Raw genomic sequence first — 18,620 nt, 5'->3', positions numbered from 1 at the left:
CCGCAGACATTCGCAATATTTGTTCGCGACATTGGACTGAAATTATCGTGTTTCGATTGGCTGTATAATTACTGAATCTTGAAACTTTAATGCAGATATCATGGAAATATATAATTGATACATAAGTAAACTAAATAATATTTTTTTATAGAAGTGCGCCTTGCAGAAATGTCAAGTATGGGAATTGGAAACAAACCCTGTCTAGACATCAGACCCAGTGCGGATCAAATAAACGATCGCTCCATCAGCGTTGCTCAGCTTTCAAAAAGTAAATATTGCATGATTTATAAAATTATTGAATCCCGTAGCTGTTAATTTTATTTTGTTTTAATTTCGTTTTGTTTCTTTTTAATTTCAAAAGCTCCGAGGTTTAGAAACTCAATAGCAGTATCAATATCTGATGACTCTAGCCGCTGTAGTCGTAGACCCAATAGTGTAATATCTGTGAGCTCGTCTTCAAGTAGTGGAGGAAGCAGTGGCGGTCCACAAACTGCTTTGCATCTAGGATTAGACGCTAGTCCACGTCTTCATCATCGCAGTACTACTCTTAATAGCCAGTGTAGTGTTGGTAAGTCATTAACTATCACTTATCCTCCAGTTTATTTATCAAACAACCGATATAAATATTTCCAATAAAATTATTTTTCAATTCTAAATAAACAAGATATTTATTTACATGTAAATATTTACAGAGAGTGGAATAATCGCGGATATTTCAATAGTATCCGATGACGGAGCAGACACTAGTGAAAGAAGTAACTGGAAATCAACATTAGAAAGTCCAACATCATCACATCCACCAAACAATACATCAACGCCTCTTCAATCACCAACGAGTTCACATCCAGCACCAGTGCCAGCTTCAACTTCATCAACTTCTTCTTCCACAGACGTCAATAATATTACGTCACCGTATGATGCGGACATGTCCATAAATTTGTAAACTAATTAATTATTATTATTAATTTAATATAGCGGCAAAAATATTTAGTTTTATTTCTATTGCTGTAGATTCTAAAAAAACTAGAAAAAAAAACTAATACTGGCCCGTAAGTGCAAAAGCCAAATATTTTAATTATTTTTTTGTTTTTGTTAATTTAATTTTTTTTTTTAATTGGTTATTTCTAAGGCACGTGTGAATTGTTTTAGAATGGCTTGAACGTCAATTTATATACAAATATAAATATATATACTGTAATATTTAAGCCAATCTTAAGACACACACACACACACACACATTAAACGGAAAAATGACTTACTGGAGACTGCGGTCAGTAATTGACTAATGAAGTAAAGATTTATAATCACGTGTTGTATATTTAATTACACGCGAGTCATCCACGTGAGTCATAAAATTAATATTTTTTATTTTTTAATATTACTAACGTCCGCTGCCAAGATATCTGACTGATATCTTTTGGACAGCGGTCAGCACGATATTTTTTTATACTTTTTTATTTAGGCAACGACTACCAAAAAAATCAACAGCTAAATTATTAAACTTTCAATCAAGTCCGTAAATTTTGCTTTTATATTTTACCTTAAAGTTATAGATAAATATTTTTTTGTTTTATTTACAAGAGCACAAATCATAGATTGGTACAAAATGACTTAACATTCCGGGGTCTTTGTATAAAAAAAATGTTACTGATTAAATATTGCGATACTAAATTTTATATATTTTTTTGTCATTTATTATGCCGGTTAATAAATATTTGATCGGTAATATTTTTTTTTGTTTTGTAAACAGAGAGCGCGGATGTTTTGTCATTTAATAAATTGTACCCGTTTATATATTTGTAATTTTTAATAACAATCCAGTCATAACTATTCTCTTTAGATATTTATTAATATATTTTTTAAGTATGTATGAAAAAACTGTTAAAGTCCCGTTTTATATCAAAGTACTTAAAGAAAAGAAGATTTTTAAAATTATAATAATGATAATATTATTATAAATTGATAACAAAACATTTAACAATAATTCATTAATTGTATATACTTATATATTATTACATTGGATGATGATTATTTCAGTATTGTATTTGCATCTCACACCGATGTATTTTATTACTTAATATCAAATATATTATATTGGGTGCCTTTTTTAGCGAAATAACTCATTTGAAAATTTAATAATTCATATATTTTTTATCCCATTTTTTATGTAAATTTCACAGTAATTGGTCTTCAAGTAAAGGAGGGAAAGGAGTTTAAGACACAAAAAAAGAGGATGTTTTTGTGATTTTTTTTTCAGAGTACGTTCGTTATTAAAATTTTTAAAATTTGTGACATTATTAAGCATCATTCCAAAAATATTCTCCTAAATTTTCATAAAAAAATATTGAAAAATAAGCCTGTGGTAGTGGGGAGAGACGAGTCATCTAAAAAAGAAGTCTACATGTCGTAGGCAGTATAACTCATGACTGCCTCATCTGAAATCAAAAAACCAAAAAGATTTCTTTAGTACATAAGTTTATCTTGGATTTGAACGAAGGATTTTTTTTTTAATAACTACTTATTTTTGAATTTCACAAAAGAAGCAATTTTTGGTAAAAACTAGCATTTTTTGATTGCACCTTTACCAAAAATTCAAAAATGAATATTTTGTTTATTCCTTCGTTCAAATCCAAGATACACTCATGTACTAAAAAATCTTTTTGATTTTTTGATTTCAGACAAAGCAGCCATGAGTTATCCTGCCTACGGCATGGAGACTTTTTTTGAAATGACTCGTCTCCCCCCACTACTACTGGCTTATTCTTCAATATTTTTTTTTGAAAATTTAGGAGAATATTCTTGAATTGATGCTTAATAATGTCACGGATTTTAAGAATTTTAATAAAGAACGTACTCTGAAAAAAAAATCACAAAAATATCCTCTTTTTTTTTAGTATCTCAGACCCCTTTGCTCCCTTAATATTTATTTTGTAATCAATTATTACAATCATCACTCATAATTAATTTTTAATATGATAACACTGACATTAATATCTAATTAAAAAAATTTTTAAATTTAATTCAACTTTAAAAAACTTTAAATACTAAAATTTTATAAGTGAAAATTTAATTTATATTTTTTCCGGTACTTTTTTAATTAACAAAATACTAATGATCTAATAATATATTATATGTTTTTATTTTATATAAAAAAAAAAAATTATGTATAAAAATTTTTTATTGTATTATTTTTTTTAAATCTCGTCATTACTCCATTTATTTTATTATTTTTTGTTTATTTAAATAAATAATTTTAAATGTTAAAAAAATCTAAACCTTTTGAATAATAATTTTGTTGCATATTTAATTGAAATTATTTTTTATACATTGCAATTATAAGAGTGTGTACGTAGCAGACATAAGACAATATATAAATATTTAGTAAATGAATTAATTTATTAAAATAATGAAAATTTACAAAATGCGCGTATTGATTTTAAAGGGTGCGTTTCAAAATGCGCTGCAGGCAGCTGTGGGGTAGCGAATTTTGAAATACTGCACCCTTATTAATTATTCTTATTACTTGCGCGGTAAATTTAAATATTTGAAAAATAAATTCTTAGAAATCGGAGTAAAATTAAAAATTGTAAGTTTAAATAAAATGGCGGTAAAATATGTTAGAAAAAAATTTTAAATATTAAAAAAAAACACGCAAGTGTTTGAACAAACCTTGGCGGGGAAATAATATGCAGAAGGGTATCCTAATACACTTGGAGATTTAAATTAAACTGCTCCAAGTGTATTGCAGCTAAACAAACGTCACTTAACTGCTATTTTCCACCAAACGATGCCAGATGATTTTGCTCAGGAACCTGGAAGTTATCCGCATCAGCCATCAGCAACATTTTACACTAGCACTGAACACTTGACACTTTACACCAGCACTGAACACTCAACACTTAACTACACCACAGATACTTTATACAATTTAAATTAATAAAAGATAAATTTTACAATCACTGCACAATTTTATACGACACCACACACTGTGTTTCAATTCAAACGCAAAGAAGGATCTGGTTTACTACTGCCATTGTCGATGATACTGGCTGTCGCTATTGGACCATAAGTTGATACAAAGCAATCGACTTTGCGATTATTCGACCGCCCCTTCAACAAAAATTTGAACGTCGAAGTGACGCGCGGTGGCGCCATCTTAGCGCGAAATTTTAAAATTTTAATTTATTAATTTCATTAAATTTATTTGTCGATAATTATATTAATTAGACTAAAAAGTACTCGATAAAGTACAAAAATTATTTTAATTAGACTAATAATTATTATTTTATCAGCACTTATGTTTTTATAATTCAATTAATAGGAAGTATTTATTTTTTTTTTCCAAATAAATAAGAATATACATTTTTTTTTTCAAATTATAAATGAAATAAAACAAAATAATGAGAGTTAAAGTTTTTGTTGACTCCAATTTCCATACAAATTAATTATGTTGATACTGCAATAAATTAATTAAACAAATTGAACACTCTGTTATTTAAAAAATTCATTGTCATACAATTTTATAAAAGTAATTAAGAGAATTATTTATTTTTATTGAACAATTCAAAATAGTCACAAGCATTACAATTTGAATAAAATTTACAGCCGAAATTATTTACAAGGTTTAAACAAAATTGCACTTTCTTCAAATAATTAGTCAATTACTTGTTTAATTTGCTGTCAAGATTCAATTAAATATCCATCATACTCCTTCAATTACTACGAAATTGCTATTTATTTCAGAGACAAGAGCCTCAAAAATTTTTTTCACTTTACAGAGAACGAAATTGACTTCATTTTAAATTCTCCTGTATGCAAATTTCTTAAATTTTCAAATAAAATTCTCATCAAAGAAAAAAGTAATTCAATTTTATAAATGAAATTACACTAATTAAATTTTTAAAAAATGTATATTTACAAGTGCTAAGTTAATTTTCTTCTTTACCACCTCGTCAGCTGACATCATCAGCAAGAAAAACAAAAAGTTCCTCAGTGTAATTATATGCCTGTGAAGTAAAAGTACAAGTTACAAGTACAAGACAATTTAAGAATTACGTCAACATTTATATACATATTTAAATTAATATAAATATATATATATATACATCCATACATATCTATAAATTATATAAATATATTTTTAAAAAAACTCAAGAATAATTAACAGCCGCCTACAAAAAATAACCCAACCTACACTGTGACATTTTTTTCATCATTTTAACATAAACTGCCTCGAAAAAATATATAAATACATATTTCTCAATATATATAAATATATACTTGACAATTTTATTATTACAGTTTATCAGTGGTCTGTGCAAACGTAACAGTTCAGTGTCAAATATTTAATTATTTAAAAAAAAAATTAATAATATTAATTAATATATGATCTCATATATTTATAAAACTCTTGGAAGTTTACCTCAATGTTATTCAATGGAATATAAGTTATATTTAGTACATGACGACTAACATCACTGGGATCACCGCAGAGTTTGCATCATAAATAATATTTGTTTTTTAATCATATATTTATTTGATAGAAAAAAGTAGTTTTTTATACATATATACATACATATTTATTTATTTATTTATTTATTAAAAATGGAAGATATATTTCAATGGTGTCGTGAAGGAAATGCGATGCAAGTTCGTGTATGGCTTGATGATACTGAGCATGACATGAATCAAGGGTATGTCAATTCTCCTTATATGGTGATATCAACTTTTATCATTACAATTTTATATTTTATTTATATTAATATTTATTATATGTAGTAATCATAATAATAATAATTTCAAAACGAGAAATTATTTTATACTTTTACTAAAGTAACAAATTTTTTTACTGTTAATTAATAATATTTTGTATCAATTTCAAATTCAGTATCACTTATTGACATATAATTTTATGGAGTTCGTGTGCTGTCACTTTAGACAAAAAAATTCAATTTTTATGTTGTAGTTTGTATTTTAAACTTCGCGGAAAAATTACAGTTTCAAATATCAGAAGTCCCTCTACTTGAAAACTAAACATCACATTATTTCTGGAGATTACAGTTTTATGTGAGAGCTTTTCAGTACTTGATAGCAGACAGGTTTTCAACCTTGAAATTTTATGTACCTGAAGATCGGAACGTTTTTCGCGGAGCGAAAATAAGAGAAAAGAAATGAAAAGTAAAAAATCTACTGGATCTAGATTTCAGAAATGTTTCGCACGTCACCCGGAAATGACAGGCCACCCCCAACTACCCCTAAATTCGCTTTTAGACACAGATTTCATAAATTATTTTCATTTTTGCTCAGCGAAAAACGTTCCGATCTTCAGGTACATAAAATTTCGTGGTAGAAACTGTAAAATTTATTTACCTGAAGATCGGAACTTTTTTCGCGCAACGAAAATTAAAAAAATTTATGTAACTACTGCTGAAAGGGTAGTTGGGGGTGGCCTGCAATTTGCGGCTGACATACTAACGCCTGTGCAAAACATTTCAAAAATCAAGATCCGATAGATTTTTTACTTTTCATTTTCGCTCAGCGAAAAACGTGCTGATCTTCAGGTGCATTAAAATTTGATATTTATAATCGTAATTACTTTATTACAAGAAGTATCCTCAATTATTACAGTGAAAACTACAATACTTAAAGTTTTTTATACGAGAGCCCTGATTTTACACTAGAAACTGTAATTTTTCCATGTGCACGTAGATTTTCTTAAGTTTACTAAAAGATTTAAAAAAATTTTGAAAATAAAAGTAAGAGTCAATAAGTGGATTTTTTATTTGCTAGAAGAATACAGAATGTATTAAAAAAATACAAAAAAATTAAAAGTTTGATACTTAATAAATATTTAAATGACTTTTGTTCTAGAGATGATCATGGGTTTAGTCCACTTCATTGGTGCTGTAAAGAAGGACACTCAAAACTTGCTGAATTACTTGTCAGCAGAGGAGCCAGAATTAATGCTACAAATCGAGGCGATGACACTCCACTACATCTAGCATCTGCTCATGGACATCGGGATATAGTCCAGCTGGTAATGATTTATTTATCAATAAACTGCTTTTGTAATTAATGCACTCATGCCAGACGAAATTTATTGCATATTTGAATACCACTATTCAAATTTATTTCCATATTTCAAATGCCAGGATATTTTGACTTTTAATTATTACCCTGAGTTATCACATCGGCTCCAAACTTTTTCACTGCTTCAAATATTTATTGATACCCAGACAAAATTAAATTAGAGTTTTCATTTATTACTCATTAACTATTTTATATTTTTTATATTTACATAAAATTTCAGACAGTAATTCAAATTATTTCATTTTTTCATTCCCAATTATTCAATAAAATTATTATTAGTAGGAAGTGTATTTTCCATACGTTATCGATAATTAAAAACTAACATTCATATGTCACTCATATCAACACTGATTCACTAATTAAAATTAATGCATTTACTCAATGGTAAAATTTCTTTAATTGAGTAAACATTTGTCTGATCAAATGTATGTCTGTTTAATTCAAGTAAATTTTGTACATCAAAGGCGATTGTTTACTTGATTTAATAGCATATTTTACTAACATAATATATAATTAGTATAGTTATATATTTACTTGTAATTAAAATTTTTTTTTTATTGCATAATTAATATATTTAGTGTACGATATATATTTTAAATTTATTCCGTAGTGATAATCTCAGATAACGGGCTTAGAGTGAATCTCAATTAACAGCATACATTATTATCCTTATCAGTATTATGTTGTTAAGTGTAAAATATATACGTATATATCACAAATAAATTATATTTACGTGTATAATTATGATCTAACGTAGAGAAAGCCATTAAAACATAAAATATATGTTCAATAGTAATCTATTATTGATATAAATTTTTTGAATCAAAAATTGACTTATAAAATTTAATAATAATTCAAATAATTCAATAACTTTTTTTCTATCGAAAAAAAAAAACACTTGATAATTAACTTTATTTTTAATTAACGTCAAAACTTCATTTCATTTAACGAGTTTATATTTTCTGATAATCCCGGTCCTGATAATAAGAGAGACATTTCTGGTTAAAATATTTTTTTTAATTCTTTTAAATTGAGTGACTGAGTGACGTTATCACTGAATTCGGTTCATAAAAAATTTACGAGGTACATTCCGCCTTGTCATCTCATATATTTATTATTATTTCAAATATAGTAATACAGTAAAAAAAATTCCGTAGAAACTAAAACATCCGCGGGTATTTTTTTTAATAAAAAAAATTCTACAAATTCATTTACTTCGTCTGAAATTTAAATAGAATATCCCCTGTCAGTAAAACGGAGAGATAATAATTGAATCTCTTTTCAAATTAGTTTTTTAAGCTCGGGTTTTTTTAGTGGCAGTAATAAACTTTATAGGGAATAATTTATTGATCTTGTTACTTTGTTATTATGTTGGAATAAAATTTTTAACTTTTTGAACAAAAACTTAAAAAAAACTAGGTCATTTACATGAATTATAAATAAATTTAATTCGACATTTAAATTTACAGAAATTTATTCAAACAATTATTTCATTTATGGAAACGAAAATATTCTGAGTTAATGCCAAATGGAAGTAAATTTTTGAATAAATGTTATCAAGTCGTGAAATTGCTCGTAAAATACCGACTTAAATTTATTTACTTCGTTAACTTTTTCTTTTTTATAAAATACTTGACAATTTTTCGTTCACTTCCTTGTTTAATATTTAAAATTTGAAAATAAATTTAATAACAAAATTAAATTTAAAAATATTCATGATACCGAAAGCAGCCGACGTCTGATAATTTTTATGAGTGTGGATATAGCAGACATCAGACAAATTCAAAATTACAAATAAATAGAGTAAATAATTAAAAAAATAATATTTATAAAAAATGCACTTACTAATTTCAAAATTTTTTAAATGCGCATTTTTTTAAATTTAATTTTATTAATTATTTACTCTATTTATTTGTAATTTTAAATTTGTCTGATGCCTGCTTCACACCCCGATGAAAAAAAATTTTATACAATTGTATAGAATTATATATCAATTATATATAGACTATATATAATTGAATAGAAAAAATGGCCCGATCCAATTGTATACAATTTGTATAGAAATTGTATACAATTCTATATATTGCAATTATATAGAATTGTATATAAATATATAGAATTGTATATAATTATATAGAATTGTATATAATTTTATACAATTGTATAAAATCTTTTCTCATCGGGACTCATTAATTTTTTGATTTTTTTCAAAACGATAAATTATAAAAAAAATTGCACTTACAGTTTTTTTGATTTTCTACATGTGCATATTCTTAGTTTTTTTTCTTTATTGATTTGTTGAAAAAAAAAGCTGATAATTGTAAATTGTCTACTAGTTTCAGGATCATAAATATTTTGATAATAGATTTTGATGGACATTTTCCATTACACTTCTAACAGCAGCATGTTTTTGTCACCCTATAAATATCTTAATATGTATGCCCTGCACACATTTTTTAGGTGAATCCTTTTCACTCCTGTCAGTAAACTTCGATAACTCAACAAAACTTTTTCTACTGTGTCCTCTCGTACACAAAACAAACATCATTTCAACTTTGAGTTCTATATTTACTGAACCGTTCACATCATCTTTAATTCTTCTCTAATAAAGTGACAGTAAAGTAAAAAAAAAACGACACTTATACAATAAAAGCATAAACAGGAAAATTGGTCAACTCGTTTTGCTCGTGCTTTTTTTCATTTAAACGAGAATTATTTTATTACTCAAAACTTTCATACTTTCTTATAAATTTTTTTATTAACTTGTAAAGTTTTTCGTTTTACAGTACTCATATATTTATGTATTATGCTCAGCATTTTTATAATGCAGCTTGAATTTATTTTGCATTGTGAATATTCTGGCAGCTCTGACTAAATCGTAGCAAAAAATCTAAATATTAAAATAATATTTTTTGAAAAGCAGATTTATAAATTGCAAGGAAGTTTTCAAAATCTACTGAATATCAGAAAATTTATTTTATAAAAAAAAATACAAATATGAAATAAATAAGAAGCTCACGATAAAAATATATACTAAGACCTTTTCCTGAGGTATAAAAGTTTTCCGTATAAATCCTAGAAATCAGTCAAATCTAGACCATTATTATACGTCGAGTTCCGTTGAAAACTCGATTTTCGAAAATCGGACCAATAACTTCCTTTTTTTTTTTAAATCGTCCCCTTTCTGGGTAAATCTCGTAACTGCAAAATCATAATTTTTTCAACAATCGGTCAAAACATCTATTCTGTATGTACCTGAAGATCGGAGCGTTTTTGCGCAACGAAAATGAAAACATTTATGTAATTTGACATAAGGGGTAATTGGGGGTAGCTGCAATTTTTAGCTGACGAACTAACGTCTATGTGAAACATTTCAGAAATCTAGATCCAGTAGATTTTTTACTTTTCATTTTGTTTTTTATTTTCGTTCCACGAAAAACGATCCGATTTTTCGATACATTATTCTGTTGCACGTTCGTTAATGAAAATATTTAAATTCAAAAGTCTCTTGAACGTTTTGTTATAATTATTAAAAATTGAAGCTTTTTTTACGCAATAGCAGTACTAAGGAACGTTTTTCACTCGGAATTTTAATTATAAAAAAAAGTAGTTACGAGGTTTACCCAGAAAGGAGACGAAATATTCATAGCGGGAACTTTAAAAAATCTCATTTTTTATCACTAAGAAATTAAATGACTAAATTTCAATACAAATTATCAGCTGAATATTGTTAAATAAAAATAAAAACACGTTGAGATAAATGGCCATCGATTAAAGTTGAACAGTCCATTAAATCTCAGTAAGGTCACTCGTAAATTTAAAAGCACATCAAGTTAGCAAGATGTATTAACCAATTGAACTTGCTTGAATTAATATATATTCATGAATACAATTATTGATATAAATTTATGTAATTCACTTAAAACTGTTGTGAAGAAAAAAAAAATAATAACTATAAATATCCAAAGACATATTAAATATTTAATGATCCATACTGAGAGAGTAAATTCAGTGCTCTTTCAGTAAATAAATAATGCAGTCTTTAAAAGTAAATATTTTACGATAATGCACTCTAATATCTTCTTACATTAAAGTTATAAATTACTAACTGGATAAAAGTTCTAGACTTAGACTTGAGATGTAATAAAGCGCCCAGAATTTTTAAAGCCTAATTTCAAGTCAAAGTCCATAGAGACAGATTATTGTCCTCATTCACGTGTAAAGGTTCAAGAAACTTATTTCCTCATACCATTTTGCAGAGTTGCAGCAAATAACTTGCGCAGTAAAACCGCCGGAAGTACTATTCAATGTCCGGATGCTAAAAAATTTCTTACAATTTATCTGGGGTTTAAAACCCATCGACCCGTTTGGTTTATAGCCGTCACAACTTGACATGTATCTTTTTTCTGACTTAAGCTGTGGTATACATTTGTATAGCAAACTCTTACAAAGCGCTGACTTTTTATAAATTTTTTATATCATTATTTTTCCTTGGAAATATTTCAGAATATTACTAGACGAGAATGAATTTTTCTGTATGAAAATTGTAAATTAAGTTTTAAGTTTGCCAGCGATTACTTTGCAGTAAATGTTAGCTTATAAACTCGCGATCAGTATCTATCATATTTTTTTGGATGCTAAATGCAGCTGCTTAAGTAAATATCATAACGTAATATCATTTCTAATGAACATTTAAGTAGTATTTTACTTTTAGTATTCATAATAAAATATAAAATTGCGCGAATGCCCAACTCTGAAAACAATTTCCCTTTTTTTGAAAATTTTGAATTTTCAACGGGTTAAAAAAAAATATCTTGAAATATTCAATCGATTATTAAATTTCGCGTGAAAAAACAAAATTTTCCAAAGTTTAGAAAAATTCCGTAAGATTTTTAACGACATTTTAGTTTTTATAAAAAAAATAATTAATTAGTCAGTTAATTACTCGGTTTTCATTTTGGAAAAATAGTATATTGTGTGACAAGGGATGAAACAAGACGATTTTAGACTAGGGTGAAGTTGGCTGACACCACCCGCAGTCTGAAATCGTGTTTTATCCTGTCACACACTATATTTTTCATGATTACCTGCATCGGAATTTCAAGATTCAGTGTCAGTAGCCAGTCAGAAACAAGTTAATTTCAAGCCGATGATAAGGAGAACTGTTAGAGAATGAGAAATATATGACTTACAGACACTTTTTAAATAGTAAATAAGACAAAAATATTATTTTCACACATTTTTTAGTAATTTTATTTAATTAATTAAAACTGTCACTTAAAAAATGAAATGAGTAAACTGAAGTTACTAGTAAACAAATGAGAGTAATAAGGCTGCAAATTATCATTAAATATAACAAACACCGGGCAGAAACAATTGTGTTTCTTCCCAAGGGAAGAAACACACGTGTTTCTGTCCGCTGTATAAAGGTATTTTTGAATTACGAGTTCGCCAGCAGTTGCTTGCATCGGCTTGAAATTAGCTTGTTTCGAGTGGCTGTAGACACACTAAAACTTTAAATTTCTATGCTGGTATCATGAAAATAATTATTTTTTTGTATTACAAGTAAAGAAAAATTTAATTAATTATTCGGTTATTTTTAAATAAAAAATAAGCTAATTAAAAAGACTTTAATTAACTTTTACTCCTAATGAAGTAGTACAGATTAAGATGAAAGTAAACAGATGCAAATGAGATGTTATGTTTGTTCAGTGAACAAACAGCTCATAGTAATAACATAAATACAGAAAATTTTATCCGGATGACGTCGTATATTTTTGCTTGCAGTTACTTCGTAATAAAGCTGATGTTAACGTAACAAATGAACACGGTAATACAGCATTACATTACGCTTGTTTTTGGGGAGATCATGCTGTGGCGGAGGAGCTCGTGTCCGCAGGAGCTTTAGTCTCTATTGCCAATAAAGATGGAGACACTCCACTTGATAAAGCTCGCGGTCCATTGGCAAAACGTTTACATGGTAATATATCTATATCTAAATATATGTATATAAACTCGTTAAAATTTTATATATATATATATATATCTTTGCGTATATTTGTATATTGGCTAGTTGCCGAGAAAGTTTCCGAAATTTTTATTTTTCACTTGCAGACCTTGCTGTTGAGTTTGGACAAGACTTGAAGAAGATTCAATTTAAGGATCAGAGTTGGCTGGGATTAAAGACCCGCAGTCGTGAGTTTTTTTTACTTTTAGTTTCTCGGTGATGTTTTTTGAGGTGCAAAATAAGAAAATATAATGTTACAGTAGACTAAAAGCAAGTGGAGCAGAATAATGTACAAGAAAAATTGTAGGGAATGTATATATTTATTTATATTTTTTTATTCATTTTATACTGCAGGTGATGCGACGCTTTCAAGACACAAAGGCATTAATATGGCTGAGTTGTCACTTCACACACACTTGGCAAGTACTCCGAGCGGTGAAACTTGGCGCGGAAGATGGCAAAATAATGATATTGTTGCTAAAATTTTGAATTTGCGCGAATGCACATCTCGTATTTCACGGGACTTCAATGAGGAGTTTCCGAAACTAAGAATATTTTCACATCCAAATGTCTTGCCAGTCCTTGGATGTGTAAATCAGCCACCTCAGCTTGTAACAGTGTCGCAGTATATGGCAAGAGGAAGTTTGCATAGATTATTACACGGTGGTACGGGAGTTGTGCTAGATAGTGCCCGAGCTTTACGATTGGCACTGGATGTTGCACGTGCAATGGCATTTTTACACGGACTCGAAAGACAAAATCGATGCCGGTTTCATTTAAATAGCAAACACGTCATGGTAAAATAAATCATAAATATTTATTAGTCTCAATCAATTTAGTTTATTGCCATGAATACGTCGGGAGGTTCATAGCTACTGGTCTTGTCGTGTCCATGTTTTACCAATAAATCTTTTTTTTTTTTTTTTTCGTTATTTTTTTAGATCGACGAGGATTTGACAGCGCGCGTCAATATGGCAGACTCTAAGTTTTCATTCCAAGAAGTGGGACGTATTTATGAACCTGCGTGGATGTCGCCAGAGGCTTTAAGCAAACGACCCGCTGACATAAATTTAGAAGCAAGCGATATGTGGAGTTTCGCAATATTACTCTGGGAACTTGCGTCGCGTGAAGTTCCGTTTGCTGATTTATCTCCGATGGAATGTGGAATGAAGGTTTGTACTTTTCTAGATATGAATCCTTACAAATCCATTCCTCTTATATTATTATTTTTACTATTTTTTTTTTTTACTGCAATAAAATCCACCTGCTTTAAAGATATTAAATGTTCCGCAAGTTCATGAAAAGTTGAAAATTTATATCTACACATTTTTCCTACATATTTTTTATTTTATTTACTATTTTTTACTTTAATTAAAACAACTTGAGTAATTGAAACAAATATCAGATGAGCTTGAAATTCTAAAGATAATGATGATAGCTTTCAATATATATATTTTTTTTTTTATTCACGAAGTTTTATTCATCGTAAAATTTATTATAATTAATCCTTCATTCGCGCGGTTTCTACATCGATGCCTTCAAGTTTTTGCAGTTGAAATATTTTATAAAATTCGTATCCAGTATCCAATTAATCAGAAAATCCGAATTAATTATAATTGAAATTCTCGCAATTTAGATTTCTTGTAATTAAAGTAATAGAATTATATTTAAAAGTAAACATTTACATTATGAAGGACAATAGTTGAGCTTCAAATGATTAAATGTCCTCTTGAGTATAAATTATTTAAATGGGATAGTGGAAAGCCGTTTAAACACCAGAGTCTAAAACCGTAATTAAACTTATGTCAATACAATAAAAAGTTAATCGAATTTCATTATATGAATTAATTAGTTGTTAAAAAAAACTTAATTTGAATCACAGATTGCATTGGAAGATCTACGAGTTGAAATTCCTCGTGGGATTTCTCCACATCTGGCTAAACTTATCCGCATTTGTATGAATGAGGATCCTGGCAAACGTCCATCTTTTGATATGGTAGTACCGATCCTCGATAAAATGAAACGTTAAAGGACAGCGAGAAAAAAAATATATACCCTGATAGCCAAGTTGGCGATAAACTGGCGTCAAACTAACAGTCGCAACTAGACGCAAATACAAGTTCGCTGCAAAAGTTGGTACTTACAAAGTTGATAGACACTTTCTGAGAAAGCTGGTGGCAAAAGTTGGAAATTCAATAAGTTGACGGTCACTTTCTGAGAAAGTTGGTTGCAAAAGTTGGCAATCCATAACAGGCGGTGATCACTCAATGCTTTTGTATGGGACTCAATTTTGTCAGCCGACTCAGTTTTTTCATACCAACTTAAAAGCGCTGTCTTACAATTTTTAGAGTTTTTATAGTTATTTATACTAATTGTTGATATCCACAAAGTTACCAAATCAGCGGAATCAATTTTGGGAAAATTCGTTTTGTCAAATTCACTATTTAAACTCGGCTAACTCTGACAAAATTGGGCATGGTGGGGGGCAGAAGTGATCACCGCCTGATCCATAAGTTGATGGAAAGTTGCCTTCAATTTTCTCAGAAACCTGCTTTCGAATTGCGGCTCTTCCCTGGCGTCAACTTTCTCAGAAAGTTGGCGGTAACTTGTAGCCGAAAGTTGAAAAAGCTAGAGTTGTCGACAAGTTGGTCGCAAACTAATGAATACCAACTTTTTGACGAGCAACTCGTACTATCAGGGATAACTACTAAGAAAGTATAAAGAGAAAAAATAAAATTATAAACCGACAATGACACTATATATTTAAGAATAGGGTTCTATAAATTTATCATCCAAATAATACATTAAAGTTTGGATAAATGTAATAATAAAAGTAATGTATAGGACCGATCATTACAAATCATATGTACATTACTTTTATTACGTCGCGCAAGATTCATAAAACTTTTTGAATCTCATTCTCTACTCCGGTGCTGCCAACTTACAATACAAAGAAAAAACTTTATGAAAGTAAGAGTATTATATACTTACTAATATATTTTTTATATTACAATATTATAATCATTAAAGTTTATGATACTGAAGTTAGCGGACGTCTAATAGTTTTTTTATTTTTTTCAAAATGATGAAATATAAAATAAAAATGTTTTTAAAATTTTCACCTATGGGTATATTCAGAAATTCTCTCTGGAAGAGAGATGCAAATTTTGCGGTCCCGAATATTATCATGATGCTGAAAGTAGCCGATATCTGACAACTTTGATTGTTGAGGGGCACTACTAGTGTGAAATTTTGGAAAAATAGATTTTCATTTTGCATATTTCGATAGTCCATAGCTTCAAAAATAACATACTAAAATTTCTAGTGCTTATCTCAAATGGTTTTTGAGTTACAACCGTCTAAAGAGCAGCCGCTCATCGGTTCTCAAAACTAAATTTTCCAGATTTGCTGCAGTAATAACTCGACAAATTATTCGATCCATTTAATGCCAACCGCAGTTTCTTCTATGTATGTTTCTCCATACCATGAACCTCCAGTTTTCCAATCGAATAGAAAATGTAATTTTAGCAGATCAAAAATCATTAAAATTTCGCGCGAAATTTGAAACTTTTTTTTTAAATGCCATAGTGTTAAATTTCAAACTTTTCTTCGATCGAGGGTCATATTACGGACAATACCTTCTAGTTTAATAAACTTTTTGGTTTATTTTTTTTTTATTCCCTGCACTGCGAAAGTCGCTATTACTGCAGCAGTGGGGGACTTTTTTTTTAATATTGGGAGATTGCGAATAACTCTCTGAATTTTCAATTTTTCGGTCCAAAAATTTTATCACATATTTATTATATACCCACAAATATATCCTTAAAACATTAAAACATTCCATGCAGTAGTTTTTTTTTTAATTTCCAAAAATCACTTTTTTCCAGGCGGTCACACTAGCCCCTTAGTTACAAAGTTAATTGTCATCAGAAAAATTAAAAAAAAACATACACAAGAAAATTTTTGAAAATTCTTCCCGTGCATTTCTAAAAATTTTTCCCGCCAGTATTTATTTTGTCTATTTATTTAAAACAAATAAATTCTTTCAACGAATACTACTCTCAGCTTCATATATTATCTGGTTGGACCAGAGAAACAATTCGCTTGCCATAATGCGTTCGTAAACTCTGCGGAGGTAAATGCAGTATCTGTTATTCTTTCGTTCCTCTACCTTTAATTAAACCACGTGACTTCCATTTACTAACCCCAACTATCCGGTTACATATTTATCAACCTTCTTTCTGAACACGCCCATAGTTTTTTAATTTTCTACATGTGCATACTTCAAGTTTTTTTTATAATCGATTTATAAAAAAAAGAATCAAAAAATTTTAAATTGTCTTCTAACTTCAGGATCATTTAAATGTGCCTTCAATATTTTATTTAAAAATATAACTATTTTATTGTTAGATATTTTATTAATAAATTAATTTTTAAAAAATGTTTTTTTTTAGTTGACATGTCAAAATTTGACCAAGCTATTAATTATATTTTTAAATTACCAACAATTTTAAATTTTTTAGTCCCTTTATAATTAAATTTATCTACTTTCTGACCATCGAGTTTCTGAAACAAAAATAAATGAATAAATATCGAGGATAAATAAACGTGTATTTACTCCGTGTGATCGAAAATTTCCTTTGCCACAATCCGAACATACACTACTGCACCTTATTAAGAGTTCGATGGAGATCAAATACAGTACAAAGCATCTACTAATTGAATTATTGATTAGTACTAATTAATTCAATAGCTTGTTCAAATTTTCAAAGTAAGTTATCCAATTAAATTAATAATGGCATTAAATTATATTATAATTATATACAACATTAAATTAATTAATCAACATTGTCATAAATCTTATATATTTTACTAAAAATAAAAAAATTTTTATAACTAAATAAATATATCTTATTCATTTATAAATTTATAAATTTACGCAAAACCTGTAACAAAAGACTTGACCTTCTTTTTCAAAGCAGTAAATAATTTTATTGATTCTCCAGAAATTTTTTCAGATATGAAGTTCAATATCCCGGATAAGAGTCTAAGGGATAATAGATTTTTACTAAAAATCATTTAATTTTTTTGTTGAGTCTCTAAATGCATTCAAGAAATCATAGAATTCGAGTGGAAATTTAAAATAGAGTGAAAACTGGGTTCAATAATTAAAATGTACGACTGTTTAGATTTATTTATTTTTTTTTATTATTCGCCCTGTGATAACGCAAATGAAAATTATGATACTGAAGATAGCCGACGTCTAATAACACCGGCCCCCCAAAAAAAAAAGTGGTTTGTACTTTTGACCGGACCTACCTATCTTTATGTATTTTGATGCGCTGAATCCGAATCTGAAGTCAGTTTTGCCCGTACACCCTCAAAATTGCAAAAAATTATAAAAATCGTCAAAAATTAGCAGTTTTGGTAAGAAAACAATTTATGGAACTATGAACCAAGTATGATTTTTATGTATTTTGATCTGCTGAATCCAAATCTGAAGTTCATTCAACCATAAGCTATT

At 28.3% G+C, this 18,620-nt stretch overlaps 2 protein-coding genes across 2 annotated transcripts in view; both read left to right on the top strand.

The window, feature by feature from the left end:
* Window positions 1-3,190, top strand: part of LOC130673450 (uncharacterized) — a 49,399-nt gene extending 46,209 nt beyond the window's left edge. The window contains exons 17-19 of the mRNA XM_057478466.1: window positions 152-268; window positions 362-568; window positions 693-3,190. Coding sequence (XP_057334449.1) covers window positions 152-268; window positions 362-568; window positions 693-943 — 575 coding nt within the window. The 3' untranslated portion in view covers window positions 944-3,190. The remainder of the gene's footprint in view (window positions 1-151; window positions 269-361; window positions 569-692) is intronic.
* A 1,794-nt stretch (window positions 3,191-4,984) lies between these two features.
* Window positions 4,985-17,300, top strand: LOC130673453 (integrin-linked protein kinase-like). Its single transcript, XM_057478468.1, has 7 exons — window positions 4,985-5,693; window positions 6,871-7,036; window positions 12,877-13,069; window positions 13,204-13,284; window positions 13,451-13,893; window positions 14,038-14,268; window positions 14,979-17,300. Exons 1-7 carry the CDS (start codon window positions 5,605-5,607, stop codon window positions 15,123-15,125), a joined length of 1,350 nt encoding a protein of 449 aa, XP_057334451.1. The 5' UTR covers window positions 4,985-5,604; the 3' UTR covers window positions 15,126-17,300.
* The last annotated feature ends 1,320 nt before the right edge of the window (window positions 17,301-18,620 follow it).

Source organism: Microplitis mediator, chromosome 8 (genome assembly GCF_029852145.1).
Source record: "Microplitis mediator isolate UGA2020A chromosome 8, iyMicMedi2.1, whole genome shotgun sequence".
NCBI classification, from domain to species: domain Eukaryota; kingdom Metazoa; phylum Arthropoda; class Insecta; order Hymenoptera; family Braconidae; genus Microplitis; species Microplitis mediator.
This window is presented reverse-complemented; position numbering and strand designations above follow the sequence as displayed.

Coding starts and splice junctions, on each gene's coding strand:
- LOC130673453 (XM_057478468.1), top strand. CDS start 5,605: ATGGAAGATATATTTCAATGGTGTCGTGAAGGAAATGCGATGCAAGTT. Junction 7,037..12,876: donor ATCGGGATATAGTCCAGCTG/GTAATGATTTAT, acceptor TTTTGCTTGCAG/TTACTTCGTAATAAAGCTGA. Junction 13,894..14,037: donor TAAATAGCAAACACGTCATG/GTAAAATAAATC, acceptor TTATTTTTTTAG/ATCGACGAGGATTTGACAGC.